This window comes from Trachemys scripta, chromosome 2 (genome assembly GCF_013100865.1).
Source record: "Trachemys scripta elegans isolate TJP31775 chromosome 2, CAS_Tse_1.0, whole genome shotgun sequence".
Lineage (NCBI taxonomy): Eukaryota > Metazoa > Chordata > Testudines > Emydidae > Trachemys > Trachemys scripta.
In genome coordinates, this window is record NC_048299.1 from 81,067,409 (window position 1) to 81,092,077 (window position 24,669).

Genomic DNA, 24,669 nt, shown 5'->3' on the forward strand with positions numbered 1-24,669 from the left:
AGCCCACTGGCGTAGTTTGCATACTAGGTTAGACCTCAGTGAAAGCAATATGTCCATTGTTGTTGCTGCGTGCTCCATAATATCTGTGAAATAAAGGAAGAAAAGTTTCCTGCGGAGTGAGATGTTGAGGCAAGTCGCCTGGCAGCCAATTTTGAGGAGCCAGACATCAGGGCAATAAGAAGAGCACATCGAGGCACACTGCATCTCTGTGAGACTTTGAAAACTAGTTTCATCAATGACCCACAGTAATGTGACATTTATCTGTGTTGTTCCTTACCTTCATTGCCAACATCTGCAATATATGGCAGAATGTGGGTAAAACACAGGGCAGAAGACATACAATTTTTCCCCAAGGAGGTCAGTCACAAATTTAATTAACACATTATTTTTTTTAAATGAGCGTCATCAGCATGGAAACATGTCCTCTGGAATGGTGGCCAAAGCATGAAGGGACATATGAATCTTTAGCACATCTGGCACGTAAATATCTTGCGATGCCAGCTATAGTCGTGCCTTGCAAACCCGTTCTCACTTTCAGGTGACATTGTAAACAAGAAGCGGGCAGCGTTATCTCCTGCACACATAAACAAACTTGTTTCTCTGAGCATCTGGTGTCCGTGCCTTGTCGTGGCGGGACAGCTTGCGTGCTCTAACGATCCCCAGAGTCTGTGTCAGCAGGGGCTTTTTGCTCCTGGTAGGTTCAATCATGCCAGATTGGTCTGTGGGGGACAGGCCAGACAAAACAGACACCCAGGTTGGGGGTTAGGTACAGGGCTAACAATACTGTCCTGTAAAAAACAAAATATGTTACGGAAACAGTGATGGAGAAATCAACCTTTACTGTGTGTAATGGCCTTCAGGAGTCAATGACCTGTATGATCGCCAGTGGTGAAAGCCGAAAGGAAGCCTGAAGTGCTGAAGTGGCATGAAGACTGAAGTGCTCAACACCAAGACAAAAACCAAACTTGGTTTTTGGAACGTATGGACAATGTACGAAGCAGGGAAGCTAGCTCAGGTCACAGCAGAGATGAGACGCTACAGCTTACACATCCTGGGTGTCAGCGAGAGTAGATGGACGGGACCAGGAAAATTAACAGCAGCCTCGGGAAAAACTTTGCGGTTTTGTGGACGGGATGATGGACAACACCATGAGGGTATTGCCATCCTTTTGAAGAAGAGAGTGGAGCATTCCCTGCTTGAATGGAAATCCACCAGCAGCAGACTTATGAGAGCCAGACTGAAAAAGAAACGTAATAATATCCTGATTCAGTGTTATGCTCTGACAAATGACAGTGATGACGAAGTAAGGGACAAATTCTACCTTACACTACAGGCAGAGTTAGAGAGAGTACCACGCCATGACCTAACTATCATCATGGGAGACCTGAATGCCAAGATTGGTAAGGACAACACAAACAAGGACATAGCAATGGGAAGACATGGGTGTGGCACTATGAATGAAAACGGAGAAAGGCTTATTGATTTCTGTAATATAAATGACCTAGTCATCGGCGGAACCCTATTTGAACATCGTGAAAGTCACAAGCTGACATGGTGTTCTCCAAATGGCAGAGATAAGAACCAGATTGACCATATCATGATCAATGGCAAATGGCGACGCTCACTGACAGATGTGAAAGTGAGAAGGGGTGCAGATGTTGGCAATGAATAGCACCTTGTAACAGCCTCCATCAAGCTAAAACTGAGAAGTGTGGGTCCACCAAACAAGGGACATAGACGTTATGATATTGACAAGCTAAAGTCCACTGAAATACAGAAAGCCTTCGTTTGGCAGTTAAAGAACAGGTCTCAAGCACTTGCAAACCTTGATGAAGAGGAGGGAATGCAGATGAGGAGATCAACAAGAAGTGGAACAAAGTAACAGCAATTTATAAACAGAGCAATGAAGCCTGTCTAGGCTACATGCAGAAGAGAAGGAAGGAGTGGATTACACCCTGCACATGGAACACCATCGAAACCAGATGGGCCCTGAAGAAAAAAGTTTTAGACACAAAATCCCAGAAGATAAAGGACAAATACCATGAGCAGTATAGCAAGGCACACCAGTGTAGTAGTAGGATTTTATGTTTGTATTTTATATAATTTAGAATGAAGGATAAAGAATAATAGCATGTATTAAATGTATTGGTGTATGATTTGATCATATCCTGCCAGCCACCATTTTTGAGAATAGCAGAAAGGAATGGCCTAATGAGCCATTTGGTAAAGATGCATCAGCCAGAATCTGTGTCTGAGCTGATTTCAAGGCAGAAACAGACCTTTGAGGGTCACCAATTTGTTGTAGGTTTAGCATTTTAAAATAAGTAAAAGAATGCCATGATTGTTTTCTTTTGCATTGCAATTTGATGTTCCTGCTCAAAATGTTCTGTGTAAATTAATTCTGTTTTGTATGTGAATGAGGAATGTGTGTGTTAAAAGATAAGTGTGAAAGTCATTGCTGAACCAGATGATCTAGGGAGGAACCAAAGACAGATGCAAGGGCACCAGGAGGCTGCAACACACCCCTATTGAAATGTCAGAGGAGGGCAGACTGACGATTCCAAAGATGAGACAGGCACCTATCAATGGGAACAAGATAACTGTGATCAAAACCAGCATGGGATAACTCCCTGAGGAACTTGATGAAAGAACAAGATAAAGGATGAAAACAACAATTTAAGAAAACAACCACTTGTCAAACAACAACTGATTACAGCATGATGGTGCAAAACTCATTGGTCCCAATGAAGAAAAATCACTATATAAACAGGGTGCCTTGCCATGAAACTTTGGGTTCATCCTGCCAAGACTTCCCCAGAGCATCGTGTCGCAACCAACAGAACCCGGCTCCTACCTACCCATGATCAACCTAGCTGGCCACTAGATTGATCCAGACTCTGGACTGGTAACTATAACATCGACTGACAGGACACAGAGTGTGTGTGTGTGGTGTGATTGAATGCATATGCTAATTGTTGTATCTTCAATAAATGCGGCGTATTGCCTTTTCCCCTGAAAAAGATCCCATGTGCTTCTTATAAGCATAACACTGGGAGGTCAAACACCTTGTGAGAGCGGACAAACGGCATTATAGTGATAATCTCGCAACACAAGCAGAGGATGCATCTGCTCGTGGTGAACAAGGAACCATCTACAAAATGACACGACTTATCAGTGGTAAACGGCAGACACCAACAAACACTCTCATCAGGAACAAAGGAAAAAGAATAAGAAATGTGCTGGACAGAGCATTTAAAAGAATTACTGAACAGGGATCCACCTAAAGAGGAAGAAAACATCTAGGAGGCAGAAGAAGATCTTGATATCAGCACAGACACCCCAACTAAGGAAGAGATCATTCAAGCCATCAAATCTTTAAAAAATGGGAAAGCTTCTGGCAAGGATAACTTGAATCCAGAATTGTTCAAGGTAAACCCTAAATTAGCAGCATCTATCCAGGCCCCTCTATTTACATCAGTCTGGGAAAGGGAAAAGGTGCCAGATGAGTGGACCAATGGGATTATAGTGAAGATACCCAAAAAAAGGAACTTTCAGCGATTGTAATAACTGGCATGGTATCACACTTGTATCTGTGCCAAGCGAAGTATTGTGTAAGATCATAGTCCAGTGTATATCAGAGGCAGTTGATAGCGTTCTCAGAAAAGAGCAAACTGGTTTTCGGAAAGGGCGTGGCCGGACAGACCAGATCTACGAAACATAATAGAACAGTGCTTAGAATGGCAACTGCAACTCTACAGAAGTTTCACAGACTTTGAGAAGCTTTTGATAGAATTCACAAGACCAGCTTATGGTGCATTCTGCGGGCATATGGAATTCTTTTCTGTATAATCAATGTCATCAAAAGCTTCTATTTCAACTTTATATGCAGTGTTGATCACAGTGAGCTCAGTTTTGAAGTCAAAACAGGAGTATGTCAGGGGTGTGTCATGTCTGCAATCCTCTTCAACATTCCCATCGACTGGGTAATGCGGCTGTGATGCTCTGTACCTTGTGGGAACACCCTACACCCCCATGTTCAGCTTTATAAAATGATTATGTGGTATCCAATGCAAAGTTTATCATGTTGGCTGTCTTCAGAAGGCTCATACTGCACTGAGCATGGTTGTTATAGTGATGTTATAGTAATTGTTATAGTAATGTTATAGTAAGGTTATAGGTTATAATTTCATGCATATAGTTATGAGGCTGAAAATGTATCCTCGTGGCTTAAAGCAAGCCCATGCAAACACTCTCCAAGAAAAGAGAGCCAGTTCACACCTCATCAGGACATGGATGGGACAAACCCAGCTCAGCCTTACAGGAACAATGGACTTGAGGGAGTCACCCCCTTCCTTTGGTCAGTTTGGGACTGCGATGAGGTAATGCTCACCTGACTCTGAAGGGGGTGGGGCAAAGCCAAGAGGGAAGAAAGGACATGATAAAAGGGAGAGACATTTTGTCATGCTCTCTCTCTTCCACCTACATCTACAGACACCACCACCACCAAGCGACTGAAACGCTGATAAAAGGGGAAAGCCTGACTGAAAAGTAACCAGCCAGCCTGTGGTGAGAAGCATCTAAGTTTTTAAGGACATTTAAAGTGTTAAGATCAGCTTAGAATGCATTTTGCTTTTATTTCATTTGACCAAATCTGACTTGTTATGCTTTGACTTATAATCACTTAAAATCTATCTTTATAGTTAATAAATCTGTTTGTTTATTGTACCTGAAGCAATGTGTTTTATCTGAAGTATGTCAGAGGCCCCTCTTGGGCAAACAAGCCTGGTACATATCAATTTCTTTGTTAAATTGACGAACTCATATAAGCTTGCAGTGGGCATAACTGGACACTGCAAGATGGAGGTTCCTAGGGTTGTGTCTGGGACCGGAGATATTGGCTAGTGCCATTCACTTGCAAGTTGCTGGGAGCAGCTTACATGCCAGAGGCTGTGCGTGAACAGCCCAGGAGTGGGGGTTCTCACAGCAGAGCAGGGTAAGGCTGGCTCCCAGAGTCAAGGATTGGAGAGGCCTAGTAGATCATCAGTCCAGATAACACCAGAGGGAAACATCACAGTGGTGTACAACAGAAGACATGCCAAGAAGCATTAAATGGACACTCTTCTCATCCCTTGAAGACCTGGACTTCACAGATGATGTCACTCTCCTATCACATACCCAACACCATATACAAGGAAAAACAACTCGACTCAACGCATTCAGCCAGCAAATTGGACTGAAAATCAATCGCAATAAGACAGATATCATGACCTTTAATATTGACTTACCATCATCTGTGCGGAGAGAGGATTATGTTCTCACCAATGTAGAAACATTCACATACATGGGCAGCACCATCAGCCAGATCGGTGGAACAAGCCAGGACATCCGGAACAAAATCAATAAAGCCAGGAACACCTTCAGGAGCTTAAATACAGTCTGGATATGATCAAAATACAACACCAAAACCAAACTCAAGACTTATCAGAGCTGCGTACTTTCAACACTACTTTATAGTGCAGAATGCTGGGGAAGGAGAAAGTATGACGTGTCCAAACTGTCTTCATTCCATACAACCTGCCTCAGAAAAATCCTCCGTATCTTTTGGCCCAGAACAATATCAAACCAAGATCTATTGACACAGTGCAGCCTAGAGGATCTGAGCACCATCATTGCCAGGAGGCGTTGGAGATGGATCAGCCACGTGCTTTGGATGGAAACTGATTCCATCACCAGAGCAGCAATAAGATGGACACCTGAAGGCAAGTGAAAACGAGGCCGCCCGAAAACAACATGGTGAAGAGCTGTGGAAGCCGAGCTGAAAAACCTGGGGCACAGCTGGGGAACCATTGAAAGACTTGCCAGAAACAGACAGGAGTGGAGGAGCTTCATCACTGCCCTAAACGCCAGAGGCGTAATAGGAACATGACGATGATGACGACGTACATTTCACCATGATACTATTTACCAACAAGTCACTAATTTTCAAATGCTACCTCACAAGGCATATTTTGTACAAAGATCATTACAATAGTGAGTGGGGTGTGAATACAGGGGAGCATTCAGTCACAACGTATTACATTAAAGCCAGCTAGAAATACACAGTAATTTCTTCATATTATTTTCCATTTAAGCAATTCTTGCAGCTGCCAAAGGAATAAGATGTGTTTGTAAATGAGGGAAAAGTGGTCCGCACCACCATAAATAAGAGGGAGGCGATCAGTGCTTTTGCAATGCCATGCTAGGCGAACCGGGAGACAATCTCCCTATTAAGACATTGTACACACATTAGAAAACCCCTGCTTTAGAGAATTATGTTAGAGCAAAATGTGGAAAGCCCAGGTGCAAAGATAAAACCAAACAGATTATTAAACAACTCGAAGAGTATGTTATAGGCACTTTTCTCAGCTTTTAATTAACTCATCCTTCAGTCCCTTTTCATAGGTGTAATCCTCTTGGGGTCAATGTTACACTGGAGTCAATGAACTACTCACATCAGGAAGATCCCATAAATCTTTCATGACCTCTCAGGTCCTTGAGGAATAGCTGGGAGAAAAGAAAACAAAGGAGCAACTGTGTTCAAGTAAATTCAGAAAGAGACACAAGCAGAAGACCAATCACCAGTTGGAAATGGAGAAAGCTAGAAGGAATAAGACACACTAATCCCTGCCTCATGGCATTCGCAGGAAAGTGGTGGTTTTTTCAATATATATATATTTTAAAGGCACATTATCTCACCTCACTATCACGAAAATTTGATGTCTCTGCTTTGGGACGGACTCCCCAAAGAAAACCTTGTACTTCCTTTCAGATAATGCCACATCACATTCACAGCTGCAGTGAGAAAGCCACCGACTTACCCAGAAAACAGGAGACTCTGCAATTTCAGGCAAAGGGTTTCTTCAGATCAACTGTGAAGGGGGAGAAAAAAGGTACAATTTACAAAATGCAATTCATAAACAGTGATTTTGTATATTTTATACATTTGTTTTATATATATGATTATGCAGATATTCATGTACTTTAATGAGTTTTCTTTCTGATATTGCTTCACTTTGAAATTGAACAATTTTCAAACATGGGCATAATCAAAATGTTCATGTTTAGTTTTTATTTTATTACAAAAGGGTAGTATTTGCATTTTAAAATTAATTAAAATGTCTGAATCTAGTTGCAGTGACTCCTAACTAATTCTTGTGAGTTGTTCAGTGTATATACTCTAGCACTAAAAGCAATTTCTAGACCACTGGCTTAAAGGTCCTTCTTTTTTTCCACTATTGGTATTTTATGTAATTTGTACTTCAGCTTAACAAATCAATATCTATCTGCAATATAACACAACTACAGGGTGGGAAGGAGTTCTCTCTTCTGACTGGAGCATAAAACTTGGAAACAGCCATTATAGATTCTGTCCCTGGTCCTAGCACGACCTTAGACAAGTCACTTAACCCTACTCAGTTTCATTTTCTCCTTTTCTACAAATGGGGATACTTACCAACCTCCAAAAATGTGGGGAGACTTAATTCACTTTGGCAAAAAGCTAGGAAATGCTTGGATGAATAATGCTATTGTTACCTACATTCACATGCAGTCTTTTTATGCTGTGTTCACCAACTGAGCAGCGTAGCCTTCTTAAAATAATGCCAGTTAAAATACATCTACTAAAACAGAATATGCATATTAATGTGACAAATTCCTGTCACTCACTTGGCCACTGAAGAAAGAGACTACTGAAAATACAAATATATTTTCTGGACAGCAAGTTAAGTGCTGATACTGTTAAGTAAGAGAGTCCTATTGTTGATATTCAGGAACTGCATGAACATTGCATTAAAAAGGAGTAGTGCTCTAAAAATGAGTCAGGTGCTGCGGTCCTTGCTTATTTTTCACTTAGTCCTTAGTCAATGTTTGCTGGTGTAAATACTGTGGGTGGAAGTCAATTGGAGTTTTATCATGTACTTCATTGGGACTAGGATTTCAGTTCTTATGATTTGGTTCCAAGGTTTGAAGGATTTCTGTCACTTATTTTACTAATTAAACTCCACCTTCCTCCCTTCCAGCTGCAGTTTCAACTGAAAACAAACAGCCCCACTGCATGCCCTAAACTTTTATGTAGCATTGCATAGTGCTAGGAGTGTCCATTAACATATCAGAGAGTGGCCCCCATTTCTGTCCAGTATGGATTTGTAAATCTTTAATGCTAACTGAGATCTGGATCCACCAAAAACCTAGAGTTTCAAACCTCAGATGAAACGTGCATTAGAACTGCAAAGACTTCATTCTTATTCAAGTTCTTTTCAAGGACTTCTTTGGTGATACGGTTTCAAAGTCGCCTCTATTTTAGGTAAAGATTTTTAACTCCCCCTTGAGCATCTATTAACATTTGTACCTGCTTCTCCTCAGGAAGTGGAAAATGAACAACCAAACCACAGAATTCGACGACTATTCGCCTCTATATGAGACCTATAGTAACAGTTATGACGATTCTTCAAAACCTTGCAGTAAAGAAAGCATCAAGAAGTTTGGATCACACTTTCTGCCCACACTTTACTCTCTGGTATTCCTGCTTGGCTTGGTAGGGAACTCTCTAGTCATTTTGGTCCTGTTCAAATACAAGAGGCTGAAGAGCATGACCGACGTTTATCTGCTCAACCTTGCAATCTCAGATTTGCTGTTTGTTTTCTCCCTTCCCTTCTGGTCTTATTATGCAGCAGATCAGTGGGTTTTTGGGGACGGATTGTGTAAAATCATTTCTTGGATCTATCTGGTTGGGTTTTACAGTGGGATATTTTTTATTATGCTCATGAGCATTGATAGGTACTTGGCAATAGTTCATGCTGTGTTTGCCTTGAGAGCAAGAACCGTCACCTATGGCATCTTTACCAGTCTTATTGTATGGTTAGTAGCCATTTCAGCCTCAGTTCCAGAGATGATATTTAGTGAATCCTATAAGGAACGCAATCATACCACCTGCAAACCACGGTACCCTGGTAATTCCACATACTGGAGAATTTTCTCCTCTTTGGAAGTCAATATACTAGGGCTCATGATACCTTCAATGGTTATGATTTTTTGCTACTCGATGATCATTAAAACCTTGCTGTACTGTAGAAGTGAGAAAAAGAATAAGGCTGTGAAGATGATCTTTGCTGTCATGATTGTGTTTTTTGTTTTTTGGACCCCTTACAACATTGTGCTTTTCTTACAATTGCTGGTAGACTTGGGTATCATTACAAAGTGTGAAATCAGCAAAGATCTGGACTATGCAATGCAAGGGACAGAAACACTGGCTTTTTTCCACTGTTGTCTCAATCCCGTTATCTATTTCTTTATGGGGGAAAAATTCAAGAAGTATGTGAAGTTGCTCTTTAAGAGCTGGGCGGTACCTAGAATGTTTTTTAAACGCTGTGGACTTCTCACTACTTATCACACCGAATCAACCAGTTCATTCCACACACAGTCTACTGGGGATCAAGACGCTCTGTAAAGATACTGCAGTGTCTACCACAGTAACAAGAAAAACTGACAGACATCACAACATTAAAAAGTGTCTCATTTAAGCTGAACAGATATGCATTTAAAAATAAGCCAGCACCTTAAAATAAATGTACCATAAGCTTTCAGTCCTGCCTCTGGATTTTTTTGAATGTAATGAGAAAAAAAGAGAAAATGTTTGAGAAGTGAAACCTAGGCTAGGCTTTTGGAAATGTAAAATTAATTTTATATTACAGATCAGTGCCAACAACACCTGCATTTACAGTGCTATGCTGTGCCTTTTGTTCTTCATCAGCACCAACAGCGAGCCCCACTGGGGGCGGGGAAGAGGAAGGCGGGGGGGGAGGGGGGGGAGATCAACAGTCATCACAAAATGCTTTGGAAATCTTAGCGTATTCCAGTTATTGGCATAGGGTTTGTTAAATCAGAGTCCTAGTGTGTAATAATTGTCTGTTTAGCATGCTTTCTCGTTGAATATTTCCTAGATAATGTGTCTAAGAAAACTGAAACAAGATATATTTAAAATCTTGTTGTTCACCAAGATCTAAATTGTACAGTATGTTATACCACATATGTAATACCACATATATATGCTTTTTTATACAAGTCTTCACACATATATAGACATTATGAATGAACCTGCCATCATGTTGTTACCCAGAATAGCAGTTTTACATAATAATTAACATGGACATTGTTAGAAATATTTTTAAATAAAAAATAAGGTTTTTTAAAAAAAAAAACAACCTACAATGCATCCTATGCACATCATTTAAAACATTTTGTTCCTAGTCACGTTTTTAAGTGAAATTACTTTACTTAAACACCCTTTTTAAAAAAACAAGACTAATAAGCTTTTGAAAAATGCCCCCTCACAAAATGACATTAAGCAACGAAAGTATCCAGTTGGCAGTGGGAGAAGCTGCCAAAGCAGGAATCACTGCATTGGGGTGAGGGAGAAAAGAGGGCCCAGCCAGGGCCACCCCTCCTCCCAACATCCCCCTGGACCAAGTACTGTGCAGGAGAGACCACCCCATTATGGGAGTACTAGGACCATGGGGATGCCTCTTCCTCTTCCCCTGGCCCCAGTGTGGCCGTGGCACAGCTAGTTGGGTGCTTCTGCTCCTAAGCAGGGACCTTTAGACATTCAGAGAACTTTCTCCACTTTTGACTGGGCTTTCTCTGCCCTGTGCTGTTTGCTCCAACCCTTCCTCTCCCTCACAGTCTCTTCCCCTCAGCGTGACTTAGCTAATCCCCTGCTAACTAAACCTAACCATTTAAAAAATAGTGCCACTATCCTGGCATTTGCTGCCATCACATGGGTCATTCTGCTTGCATCCCAGAATTCTTTTCCTACCCTCTCTTTTCTGCTCTCTTTAGATTATAAGCTCTTTGGGGGCAGGGACCTTCCACTACTCTGCCTGCACAGTGCCTCGTCCTCTGGAGCTGCCCTTAGGCACTACTGTAATAAACATAATAAAATGACACAGGATAAGTGACCTGGAAGACCAAGTGAAATGTGCTGCAAGCTGCCTGTGGGAAGCAACAGCTGGGCAGTGCAGGGAGGGGCCACTGCTTTCCAGGAGGGGAGATTGAAGGTAAGGTGGGTCCTGTCTAGGGTGTGTATGTGACTCGAGCTGTTCAGGGGGCAGATGAACCTTTACATGTCCCCCCCCCCACTATCAAGCGATACAATTTGGGGGACAACGCCCATCCCTACTATCTACCCTCTCTCACAAGACAGACTGTCACAGGATTACCACCTGGAAAGGCCTTCTTCTGGTGTGGGGGTGGTCTTGCAGGCATCCCACAGTCAGTTTCCCCTCTCAGGACCCCTCAAGAATCCTTCTCCAGCTCCAACAGGAACTTGCAACAGGTTAATTTATTAATTTGGACAGCTCAGATCACAAATTGAAGCTCAATACCGTGACTCAAACAATGGCGTAGCCAGGTCCTAAGTGCAGGGGGAGCAAACCTAAAAAAGAAGCCCCCCCCTTGGCTCCTCCTCTGGCCACGCCCACCCTGGCTCCTCCTCCCGCTCCGCGCCCCCCCCCCCCTGGCTCCTCCCGCCCAGGTGCAGGCCATGCGGCGCCCCCCCCCCCCGAGGGGCTCGGTCCAGGGGGAAGGGGCTGGGGGCGGGCTGGCGGCGAGGGCTAGCTGGGGCTGGCTGCTCCCCCCGGCAGAGCAGCAGGCACAGCCTTCGGGGAGGCCAGAGGGCTCCTCATGGCAGAGGTGGGGGGAGAGCTGCATGGCTCCAGCCACATTCCGGGAACCAGCGGGCTGGAACCGCTGGGGCCGGGGGTGCTCGGCTGCCACCACTCGTCCAGGGCCAGGACCGGGCCGGCGCGCACTCAGCCGGAGCTGCTGGGTCCGGGGCTGGAGCCGCCAGGGCCGGAACCGGGCCGGCGCACTCGGCCAGAGCCGCGGGGGCCAGGGCCTGTGTCCCGGGGCCCGAGCTGGGCCCATGCCGGCGTGCTCGGCCAGAACTGGGGCCGGCGTCCTGGGGCCCGAGCCGGGCTGGAGCCGCTGGGGCCGGCGCGCTCAGCCGGGGCCAGCGCCCCAGGTCCCGGCTCGAGTCGGCGCTGCTGGGGCCGGCCAGGGCTGTAGCTGCTTGGCCGGGGCCGGAGGGAGCCGCTCGGCAAGGGCCGGACTGGGCCACGTCGCGCTTCCCCGGAGCCCTCCTCCTTGCGTTCCGCCCCCGCCCCAGCTTACCTGCCGCCGCCGGCCTGCCCCTGCTTGTTTTCAGACTTCCCACAAACATCTGATTCGCGGGAAGCAGGGGAAGGGGAGGAGCCCGGGGGTGGAGCGTTCAGGGGAGGAGAGGAGAGGGATGTGTGCTAGGGGAGGGGTGGACAGCTGCGGGGCCCTTTTAGGCGCGGCCGGCCCTGCTCAGGTGCCGCTTTTGAAAAATGTGATGAGGGGAAGCAGCTGCTTCCCCTGCACCCCACTAGCTACGCTACTACTCAAAGGATTCTGGCTCCACTGCCTTCTGTGACACCAGGCTCTTCATCAGACTCACTCGTCCTTTAGGCTGGAGGGCTCCCAGGGTTATCCACCAGTGTGCAAAGTTCAAACAAGCCACTAATGCAAACTCTGTCCTTGGGCATAATAGAAGTCTCACATCTCTCCTGGGATCTTTCCCAGCTCCCTACCTTTGAGCAGGGCAGTGGCTTCTCTTGCTCCAGCGCTTTCTTCTCCCACTACCCAGGCTTCTGGCCTGTCTCTCTGTTCCCAGGGAGCAGCAATGGGTGCCCCATGTCAGCAGTTCTCTATGCCCATTTCCTGTCTGACTCACCCATCTCTCCTCCCTCCAGGGCCCAGATGCCTGAGGCCTAATTGGAAGTCAGTTGACCTGTCATAGGCACTGGTCTCTTCCCCTTTAAAGGGCCAGTGACACCCTGTAGCACGGGGCCATTCAGTTAAATTCAGCAGCAACAGATTTTAAACTGATTAAAAGACTTAAAAAAAAACCACTTCAGAATTAACCTGTGATACCATCAGATATCACTGAAACCAAGATCTTCACATAAAGATTAGAATATTATATGGGCAATGAGAATTTCCATATAGTATGTTACTGCGCATTAAATATAATGTTTTTCCGAAGAAAGGCTATAGCCCTTCATGCTTCAGTGCATTAGCAAACCACTGACTACTGGGTTAAGAAGAAACCTCCACTATGGGCAAGTTAATTCATAAGTGCTCAGCTTTAAGTTTCTTGCACATTCTTCTGAAGCATCTCATGCTGGCTACTGTCAAAGACAGTATACTGAGCTAGAAGGACTATGGGTCTGATCCACTTGGGCAACTCCTATGTTCCTAAACACACGCAAGACCCCAATGATGTATTGGCTCCATGATATTAGCTCCACAGTAAATGCTGATACGCATACGTTCATTTACCATTTTTGTAATAAGACTAGCCTGCAAGCAGGACTGCAAGATTGGTCCAGAGAGAATAATCCTAACTCTGCAACCCTTATAATCAGGTGAAAAAAGAATGAGCATGCTCTTTTGAAAGGTAAATATTCTGGGACTGATAATGGAATTTGTTTATTGCTGAGAAAAATCATGCACTTGTTACCCTTCATAGTAAAATAGTCATTAGTGAAATCAATGGACTATAAGCAGATGTCAATGGCTGGTAAAACTCCGTCGATGTGGGATTATTATTCATACAGGCTGAAGTTCCTCCATCACTGTGCAATCATCAAATCAAAAGGTTTTGTGCCCAGAGCTCCACCAGGGAATGAAATCCAGGCTCTCACCAGCTGTTCTTCCAGCCTATGGACAAAATAGGGGCAACAGTCCCTCTGCACACACTTTTCTGGGGAGTTTGGAACACTGGATCCACACATATGTGGACTCAACAAACCTTTCCCTAGGCCTGCACCAACCTGCCATTTCAACACTGACTTGAATAGAGCCTTTTCTTTCCAGAACTCAGAGTTAACCACTTCCATGGCAGTTTTATCTGACACCTCACACACTCACTCATTTGGGGCATGACAGGGTTTAGCTGGCACAGAGACAGCTTTATGTGCAATCTCCCTGCTGGGGTGAATGTCAGCCACAGTAATTAATGGACCACAGGTGCCAATGAAGTTGACAACCACCAAACTGTTCAGTGTAAAACTGATCCTAGAGAAACCTACATATGTCAAAGCTGGGCACTGTCAGCTTTTCTTGAGGATGGCGGGAGAGTGGTGAGGAGGGAAGGGCACCACTGAATTTGAGCAGAGTAAATTATTATTCACTGCATCAGCTGGATCGGCAGCCAGAATTCTGTACAGCTGAGGGAGCGGCCTAGTGGATAGAGCACTGAATTGGAATTCAGGCAACAGGAGTTCTATTTCTGGCTCTGTCCCAGCTAGGTGATCATCCCTCCCATTGGCAAAATAGGGATGATGATGGTGACCTTCCTTGTAAAGCACTTGGCAATCTGCTGCTGAAAAGCACCGTATAAGAGCTAGGTATTAAGAACAGTTCTAAAAATAAAGCATGGCTTTCAATGTGTCTCTACCACTAAGAACGTGAATGAAGAATCACTTTAGCTACACAATAGTTTCCAAGAAGTTCATTCTTTTGTGTCCAGACCTACTGAACCACGAAGGACCATAGCAGGCACTTGAGTGAGTCATTCTTAGACTGGTGTTTCCACATCTCAGTTCCACAGAACACCCATGTGGTGTTTTATGTAGTATTTAATCCTCTCTTCAGTTGACTTGAAGACCATGTGAAAAAGGTACAGAAAACTAAGTGCAGTGGTTTTAGAAACGGGGTTCTGGCGCGGTTTTCCCAGAAGCTTGCGTCATTTCAGGCACTCTTTATACAGAAACCGAAGGAAAGTTACAACAATATAAATTTTATTCTGAACCATCAAATTACATTGTACTTGTCCCTTTCGATTTTGCGATGAAGCCCTTTAAGCATCCTAGCACGGGCTCCCTTATTCTTAGCCAGGGGAAATTCCAGCTTTGGGAGCCAAGGTTTCCATCCAATTCTTTGTCCTAGATCGCTCATTTTATACCCATATTCTTGTCTCTGTCCTGTTATCTGTTTAGCATGGCTGCCTCAGCAACATCAGTGCTCCTCTGTCACCAGCAGGAGATCCATAACTGTGACTCACCCCAACTCCAGGACAAATACATTCCTTTTCTACCAGGACTCCTAATTCTTACGTTTAGAGCAGCATCTCCCCACTCCACCACCCAGTTTATTAGCTTGAGTTTAAATATACAGTTATTTGTTCAAGCCATTATTGCTATAAATTAAAAATTAGTTTTAAATGCTGTTGCCTAATGTTGAGAAAAGCACTTAAAATGCATAAAAGCACCTCAATGATTTAATTAGGGAAAGACACGAAGGGCTGATTATAAGCACAAGACTGGAAAGGAATGGTTGATATAAGCATTATAAGATTGCAGGTGCAGAAAGTCTTGTCACCACATCATAGCCATAGTAATGCGGACAATCCTATTGTAACACAACAAACAGTGAAAGCACATGCCACTGCCAGAAATGGAGGCAACCAAGAACACAACAGGGCATTGTTGATTCAGATCTGGACCCTGACTCCAAAGTGTGCTGATCAAGTCTCTTTCTATAACGCACCCGCACTGGTACCACAAATCTGAGCTTCCCTGAACTCGGAAGCCAAACTTTGTGGCTAGGGCCACTTTCTTGTTACATTTAACACACTTTTTTTTAAAAGGCAGGTAAAAACCTGCCTCCTCCCATGGGTAAACCGACCTCTCACTAAAATCAGTGCTAAGTGTGTTGTAACTGTATTGCCTGACTTTATAATGTATAAGTAAGCCAGGGCTGGGCTTGTTACATGTATGTATATGGGGTAGAAATCATTTCATCCTCTGCAAAGTACTGAGCACCTGCCAATTCTTTTCTATGCATGAGTCAATTTTCACACCTGATAAGCTCTTTCGTACTATCTCCTTATCATGGTTTTGTTTCAACTAATCTCGAAGAATCTGCTTGTGACGTTTCAACAGGTGTTAACTTTTTGCCTCAGAGCAATACAGAGGATGCAGTTTGTGTACAATAACCACACATTTCAGTTTTTCACATGATTTCAGGTGGCCCAACTTCCCCGCCCACACACACGCTCCCAAAACTCCCAGGATACTGACATGTGCCAGTTTTTCATTTTATCAGAAATGACTGGGGGGGTTGTTTGGTTGCTTGTTTGTTTGTTTTTTAAATAGAGAGCAAATTCTTCTCTTTGAAGCAATATATCTTAAATAGTTTGCAGTTGTTTATCAGGAACAGTCACTACTGCAGCGAGTGCTTTCTGTCATTAGCAGGGAGGGACTGAAGTGAAGAGAAAAGCTGAATAAGTATAGACATTACCAAAGCTGCTTTTCTTGCTCAAAATGTATGTCAGTTACACCCGCTCAGCATTTCATGTTAAAGGTAGATACTAAGTTACTGGAAGAAAACCCTCTCCATGCTGTGAAATTCACACATGCTGCTGAGTCAGAAGCCAGGCTGTCAACACCTGCAGACATTTATGGCTTGGCTACACTTGCAAGTTAGAGCACATTAAATCAGCCTCGGGTGCCATAACTCCTGAAGTGTCCACACTGGCAAGGCACGTAGAGCGCCTGGACTCTGCGGCTGGAGCACCCCTGGTAATCCACCTCCACAAGAAACAATAGAGCTTGCTGCACCACGGCCGGAGCGCCGTGGTACCAGTATGGATGCCCTGATCTATTAATGCGCTCTGATCAGCCTCCAGGAAGTGTCTCATAATTCCTGTTTTAGCCACTCTGGTCATCACTTTGAATTCTACTGCCCTGCCCTGCCCTCAGGTGACCAACCATCAGACCTGCCCTTTAAATTCTCTGGGAATTTTGAAAATCCCCTTCCTGTTTGCTCAGCCAGGCGGGGAGTGCTCTAAGCGCATCTTTCCAGGTGAACATGTCTCCACACGCCAGGCGATCCCCAGTATGAAACAACGGTGAGGTGCAGGACCTCATCAGTGTTTGGGGGGAGGAAGCTGTCCAGTCCCAGCTGCACTCCAGCCATAGGAATTACGATACCTATGGGCAGATATCAAGGGCCATGATAGAAAAGGGCCATGACCGGGACGCACAGCAGTGCAGGATTAAAGTGAAGGAACTGCAGAATACCTACCACAATGCGTGGGAGGCAAACCGCCGCTCTGATGCTGCCCCCACAATCTGCCAGTTCTACGAAGAGCTGGACGAGATATTTGGGGGCGACCCCACCTCCACTCCAAAGACCACTATGGACACTTCAGAGGCTGTGGCAGCCCAGAGTGCAACAAGGCCAGAGGAGGAAAGCGAGAGTGAGGGTGCTGAGGAGGAGAGGAGCCCAGAGCCAGAGGATGGCCCGGCATCCATAGATGCATGCAGCCAGGAGCTGTTTTCAAGCCAGGAGGAAGGTAGCCAGTCGCAGCGGACAGTGCTTGGGGAAGAACAAACAGCAGAGGAGGTGCCCGGTAAGCAGCTTTTATTTTGAGAAGGGAGTTGCTGGGTGCGGGCTGTTGGGGCGAGGAGGGTTGCAGAAAGAAGGGTTAGGGTTGCATGCATGCCTAGATGCGGAATAGGGCGTTGATGTGCTCTCTCACATTGCAGTAATCGGCCTCGGCAATCTCATCGAAGGTCGCATGCAGAAGCCGGGCAATCCGCTTGCACAGGTTACTTAGCAGAGCTACCATGTTCCTTGTCCCAGTAAGGCTAACATATCCGCGTCACTGTGCCATGAGGCATGGGGGGACCATTGCCCAAAACACAGGACCCCAGAAGACAGTATGGCCCTGGAACAATCAGTCCCTCCCACCCCTGTGGTTACTCACCATTTCGGGGCTCTTGTGGGTTATGTGCGCTTGCCTTGGGACAGGCAGCGTGTGCTGTTGTGTGCACTGTGCTTGTATTTAAGTTCGGCCAAATCATTCCTCTGTCTAGTGTTAACAATGCTGCCTCTGTTAAATGTTGCATTTTGGCTTTACAGATGAAACTTTGAGATCCCAGCCGTCCTTGTTATCAAACGCCGAAAGGCTGCAAAAAATCAGGAAGCGGCTGCAAAGAAGCAAGGAAGACCTTCTGCAAGAAGTCATGCAGCAGTCCCCCTTTACTGAAAATCAAAAACTACAGGAGTGGTGGGAGACCGAAAGGAGGGTCTGCCAGGAGAATGTGGATCGCCAGCAACAAACCACAGAGCGGCTCCTAAGCATTATGGAGCGCCAAGCGGACTCGATGCAGGCGCTTGTAGCACTGCAGATGGAGCAGATCTGCACCTGCCCACCCCTGCAGTCCTTGTCCCAAAACTCTTTCCCTTGCGCCCTCATGTCACCGCCAACCCAGTTTCCCCAACATCTGGTTTCTTATCACCACCAGCTACCTCCAACACCTTTAGCTTTACCGCCCACCCCTGCAAACTACAACCCTCACCCACTGCACTCAACCCCCATCACCATGCATTTTAGCCAGCCTGCAGTGCAGCACTCATTGCATGGCACTCCAAACAGAAAGGCTGAATATAATAACAGGACATACGCAGATCTGTGATTGTTCCATTCCCCACCCCGCCCCCTTCCCTCCTCCCACACAGCACAGATGTGTCATGCCACATGTGTTTCTCTAGCAGTTGTGTTTCTTTTCAATAAATGATTTTTTTGGCTTTGGAAACATTCTTTATTGCATTAAGTAAAAGATAGCATAGCCCAGACAAGCAACAGGCACTGCTAGTCAGTGCATCATACGTAGCCAACACAGATGCCTACAACATTGGAACCACTGCACTTCACTCCCATGCAGGGCACCAAACATTACTGGTGGCTTTCAGCATCGAATCACTCCCTCAAGGCATCCCTAATCCTTACAGCCCTGCGCTGTGCCCTGTTAATAGCCCTGCTCTCTGGCTGTTGAAATTCAGTCTCCAGGAATTGAACCTCAGCAGTCCATGCCTGAGTGAAGTTTTCACCCTTTCCTTCACAAATGTTATGGAGGGTACAGCACGTGGCTATAACCGTAGGGATGTTGTTATCGGCCAGGTCCAGCTTCCCATACAGACAGCACCAGCGGCCCTTTAAATGGCCAAAAGCACACTCCACAGTCATTCTGCACCGGCTCAGCCTGTTGTTGAATCGCTCCTTGCTGCTGTCAAGGCTCCCTGTGTAGGGTTTCATGAGCCACGGCATTAACGGGTAAGCGGGATCTCCAAGGATCACAATGGGCATTTCAACTTCCCCTACCGTGATCTTCTGGTCTGAGAAGAAAGTCCTGGCTTGCAGCTTCCTGATGCTGTTTCCGAGGGCTGGTTTAACTCCTGGCACTCTACATTTGCAAGTGTAGCCATAGCCTTATAAAAGTATGTCACTCTCCTAGGGAGCAATGCTTGACCCTCAAAATATCTCCACAGAAATGTCCTGGGGGGTTTTGTTTGTTTTTTTTTGTTTCATTTTGAAAATATGCTGAGTCACCTTAAGCAAACACTGTGGAACCAACAAAGCAGAACTGGCTAGCTGAGCCTTTAGAGCAGAGGTTGGCAAACTACGACCCGTGAGCCGGATCCAGCCCGCCAGGGCTTTGGAGCCAGCCTGCGGATTGCCACCCATGGCACCGTGGGCCCTGCACCGCTCCCGGAAGCAGCTGGCACCACGTCCCTGTGGCCCTTGGGGGGAGGAAGGGGGCAGAGGGCTCTGTGTGCTGCCCTCGCCTGTGGGTACCTCCCCCTCAGCTCCCATTGGCTGGGAACCGTGCCATTGGAGCTTCGGGGGAGGTACCCACAGGTGAGGGCAGCGTGCAGAGAACTCTGCCCCTCCCTCCCCCAGAGACCGCAGGGACATGGTGCCGGCCACTTCTGGGAGTGGCGCGGGGCCAGGGCAGGCAGGCAGGGAGCCTGCCCTGGCCCCAGTGCGCGCTGCTGCCACCCCGGAGCTGCTCCAGGTCACTGGTGCCGGGCTGGAGCCCGCACCCCGAACTCCTCCCGTACTCCAACCCCCTGCCCTGAGCCCCCTCCCACATCCCACACTCCCTCCCACACCCCAACCCCCTGCCCAAGCCCTACATTCATGGCCCTGCATGCAATTTCCCCACCCAGATGTGGCCCCAAAAAGTTTGCCCACCCCTGCTTTAGAGAGACCTAGCCAAGATAAAGCCAGAGGTGGACACTTGTGCTTAGTCCTGTGAGTATGCTTGTGGCCAAGTTTAAGCGTACGGCTGATAAACGTAACCTGCATACAAAGAGTGGCTATTTTGCTACTAAAGCACCTGGGGAAGGAGCATGAGTATTGGGCAGAGGGGATAACTTTTTCTAATGCTTATGATCCATGGACTCACTGAAAGCAAATAGGGACTTACCACCACAGAGGGAGTACAGGGAAAGAAGAAACAAGGATGACAGACTGAAAGGAACAAGGATAACAAACTCTGTAGTCTCCTATAAGCATGACTGCTGGCACCCCAACGCTTAGCAAGAATTGCTTCATGTTCTGCAGCTTCCCTATCAGTGCAATCTCCCTTTCTGCATTTCTCAGAATAGAACAATCTTAGGGTAAAACAAAAAACACAATGATATGGCAAGAAATCCTCTCAACACTACAAGCAGAAGATAACATGTTTTAGAAGGGGGGGGGGGAGATAAGGTAAGGGATTGATTGATTACATCCTTCTCTAGCAGCATTCCACAACTTATCAGTAGTGCGTTCTCTCTATAAGGCATCAGCCACTGGCCCTTAACCCTTTTTACTCAGAGTTAAAGCTGGTTGAAAAATCTGACAGAACAGTTTTCTGTAGGAAAACACAGTTTCATCAAAATCAAAGCATGTTGCAGGAACATGCCAATTTTGGCCAAATGGGAGAAAGGTTAAAGAATCATTGCTAATTTCCTCTTTTGATAATGTCAAAACATTTAACTTGGCTATTGTTTTGGTTAATTTGGTATCAATGTTATAAAATTACATATTTCAATATATAATCAAATGTTAAATAAAATGTTGTGACATCATGAAAACCAAATGTTTTGATGTTTCCCAGAATAATTGTTTTGGAGTTTCTGTTCTGCAGGAAATTTTGACTTTGTTCCAATTTTGAACAAAACAAATTTCAAGCACTGGAATTTCCTGCGGAATGGAAATTCCATTTTCTTACCAGCTCTACCTACAGTATGTTTACTATCATAGAATCATAGACGATTAGGGTTGGAAGGGACCTCAGCAGGTCATCTAGTCCAATCCCCTACTCAAAGCAGGACCAACCCCAACTAAATCATCCCAGCCTGGGCTTTGTCAAGCTGGGCCTTAAAAACCTCTAAGGATGGAGATTCCACCACCTCCCTAGGTAACCCATTCCAGTGCTTCATCGCCCTCCTAGTGAATCAGTGTTTCCTAATATCCAACCTAGACCTCCCGCACTGCAGTTTGAAACCACTGCTTCTTGTTTTGTCATCTGCCACCACTGAGAACAGCCGAGCTCCATCCTCTTTGGAACCCCCCCTTCAGGTAGTTGAAGGCTGCTATCAAATCGCCCCTCATTCTTCTTTTCCGCAGACTAAATAAGCCCAGTTCCCCCAGCCCCCTAATTATTTTCGTTTCCCTCTGCTGGACTCTCTCCAATTTGTCCACATCCTTTCTGTGGTGGGGGACCCAAAACTGGATGCAATCTCACAATAATGTTTACTAATGTTCATTCCAGGCTGTTTTGAGGGAAGATCAAAGAATAAAAATAGGCAAAGCAGGCAGTGCTGATGGCCTGAGGACCACATAAGTTGGATATGTTCTCAAAACTGATAGCTCTCTTCTCTTCTATGGGGGCGGGGGGCAATCACAAGTGAAACCCCTTCATTTAGGAAGGAGGGGAGCTGGAAACCTAGGGGGAAAAGATGCCAGGTTGGGGACTGAGGACAGTACTATGGCTAGAGGATTTTAGAGTTGCCAATTGCACATTAAATTCACTTTTAAAAATATGTAAAGAACATTAAAAAACCCAGTAGGTCTGGGGAATGGTTAAAAAAACAAAATTTTGGGAGGTTATGCAAAAATTAATGTTCCAATTATGTACCCAGCAAAACAGACAGAAAACAAATACTTAGCTATTTGGGTACCAATTATTTAATACTCAAACAAAACACATTCACCTGGGGAAAAAAACAGAACACCTGTCCAATTTTTTTAATATGAACATTTGGTAGAAATGCCTGATTTGATAAGAGTTTTACTCATTTTAGTTAAAATCAGCAGAAATAACATATCCGGGGTAGCACAGAGGCTCACTCAGCAATATGGTAAACCCTGTTAAACAGAGATGTCTGATGTATGTTAATGTAAAATGTTTCCACAAACTAAAGCTCGCTGTTACAGTGATTATCATTTTGTCTCTGATATTTACATGGTAATGATTTGTGAGCCTGTTAAAACTTTTAAATAAACAAATTTTAAAAAACATTTTTTTCTTTTCTTTTCTTTTGTTAACAGAAATTATATTTTCATCGTTGCTATTCAATTTATACAGCGGTGGAATAATTTTACTGCATAAAACAATGAATGCATTAGCAGTCAGTTATATCTGCCTGCAACAATACAACAGCAGTTAGATGACTCATAGAATAAAAAAATTATTTCAGACACATCTCTTTTTCAACTGAGTGATAGATTTTCGCGTGGGAGAGCTGAAGAACCAGCAGAGTCCCAGAGAGCATATTTAGGATTGTTACGTTTTACCAAAAGCCACCCACTGTGTTTTTGTTCAGAAGAATGTGAATTAACTTTGTTTGCTACTGCTCTGAAAAGTGTCCGCTTTGAAGATTATTTAAAAAATGTCCAGGAAATTTAAGTGATCTAAACCTCAAATTAACTTACATAAAAGATTAAAACATTAGATGGCTTGGCATTTAAGAGGTAATTTTGTTAGAGCCTTATGAAACAAACCACAATGTAAAATGTCAACAATCCCCATGTGATATTTCATTATTTACTGCATCAGAAATCTGATGCAGAATTTATTTTCCTGATATGAAATTTCTATTGCAGGAATGTCTTTGCACACATACAGTGAAACCACAAACAATATTATAAACCGTTGTTATTTTGATAATTTTATTGTAAACCATTTTAAAATAAAATTATTGTTTTTGTCCATATTTGTACAGTAGCCCAACACTATGACTAAACATGGACTAGATTTCCAGTTAGGTATGTGAAAATATCTGCCAGATGTATGTACCTGAATGTCTGTTGGGTGTGTGTGATTTATACATGGGTATCAGATATCTGTGCACATACATTAAGTGCACAGAGCTTTGCATGTGCATATCTGAAAATCTGGTCTAGCAAAATCAGAGACAAAGTTCAGTGTAATGGAAAAGAAGGTTAAAAAAACAAAATCAAATGAGCAACATACTCTAGTCAGTAAAGAGGAGATAAGCGGGGCATATCAGCTGAAGGGAATCAATGCATCAGACATGGACATTTCAGTACTCCACTAGGGACCCTCTAATTTTTGTCTATGTTAGTACTTTTTACCTGCTTCTGTTACAATAGGTAACAGAAGAGGGTGAAGCTGAAGCAGCGCTGCAATTTAACTGCAAGTACAGACAGGACTAAGCAACATTTAGGATCTGCTGCACCCTCAAAAAAAGGAGAAAAGCTGAAATGAAAGCAGAAAACATTTAAAAAAAAATTAAGATGTGGCACTAACAAGCCCAGTGCCAGTCACTACCTTGACCGCACTGCTTCTGTGCTGTGCAAATCTTTCCTCAGCCATCATCTGTTGTGTTTTGCTTGTAACCTCTTTAGGGCAAGAACTGTCTCTTCCTACATGTCTGTACAGTGCCCAGCACAATTTGGGTTCTACTATAACAGAAATAATAGCCATGACTCCAAATATACAGGGAACACAGTTGGGAGCAGGAAGGTGCCATTTTTACACAGTCACTCTCTAGAGTGGAACTGCACTTTGAGAAAAAGATTGCAGCACATTCACTTACATTCTTTTTACAGTCCTGGTCTAAAGTTCCTTTAAAAGGGCAAAAACTGTGTGCTCAGGGCTAGACTATTTCATCACTACTTAGGAACATAGGGACACTGCCATGCCAAGTCAGACCTGTGGTGCAGATTGTCATGAGTAGCACCAGATGCTTCAGAAGAAAGTGCAAGCAACTTCATCCTGGAGTATTACCAGTAGGGTGACCAGAGATCCCAATAATATTGGGACCATCCTGCTATTAGGGGTTTTGTCTTATATAAGCAACTATTACCCCCCCCTCCGCCCCAATCCCGATTATTCACACTTGCTATCTGGTCACCCTAACTATAAGAGCCTTCCCATTGAGGAAGTTTCTTCCTAACACCCCCCTCCCATCAGTTAATTGTTGGCTTGTGCACTGAAGCATGAAGGTCCATAACTGTTTTATCCTATCTAATGTAACTGTGGATGTTTTTAACATAAATATCTAATCCTCTTACCCCTACTTGCATGCTGTACTGCTCAACGTCTGACATTTGTAATCAGCAGGGGGTTTTGCCAATTTGCATGAACACACTAAACAGGTAATGGGGAAGAACTGAGTACTTACTAAGAACCTCAGGGTTCTCTCCCTTTGAATCAGGTCAGTGTAATTTTCACTGTGAAATCTCAAAAGCCACCAACACAGAAATGAGTGAAAGCCAAAATGCACTGGGTGACTCAGCCCTCGTTT

At 44.7% G+C, this 24,669-nt stretch overlaps 1 protein-coding gene across 1 annotated transcript; it reads left to right on the forward strand.

Moving 5' to 3' along the window:
* Positions 1–4,488: 4,488 nt before the first annotated feature.
* Positions 4,489–10,208, forward strand: CCR4 (C-C motif chemokine receptor 4). Its single transcript, XM_034761021.1, has 3 exons — positions 4,489–4,566; positions 6,429–6,929; positions 8,401–10,208. Exon 3 carries the CDS (start codon positions 8,411–8,413, stop codon positions 9,482–9,484), a length of 1,074 nt encoding a protein of 357 aa, XP_034616912.1. The 5' UTR covers positions 4,489–4,566; positions 6,429–6,929; positions 8,401–8,410; the 3' UTR covers positions 9,485–10,208.
* The last annotated feature ends 14,461 nt before the right edge of the window (positions 10,209–24,669 follow it).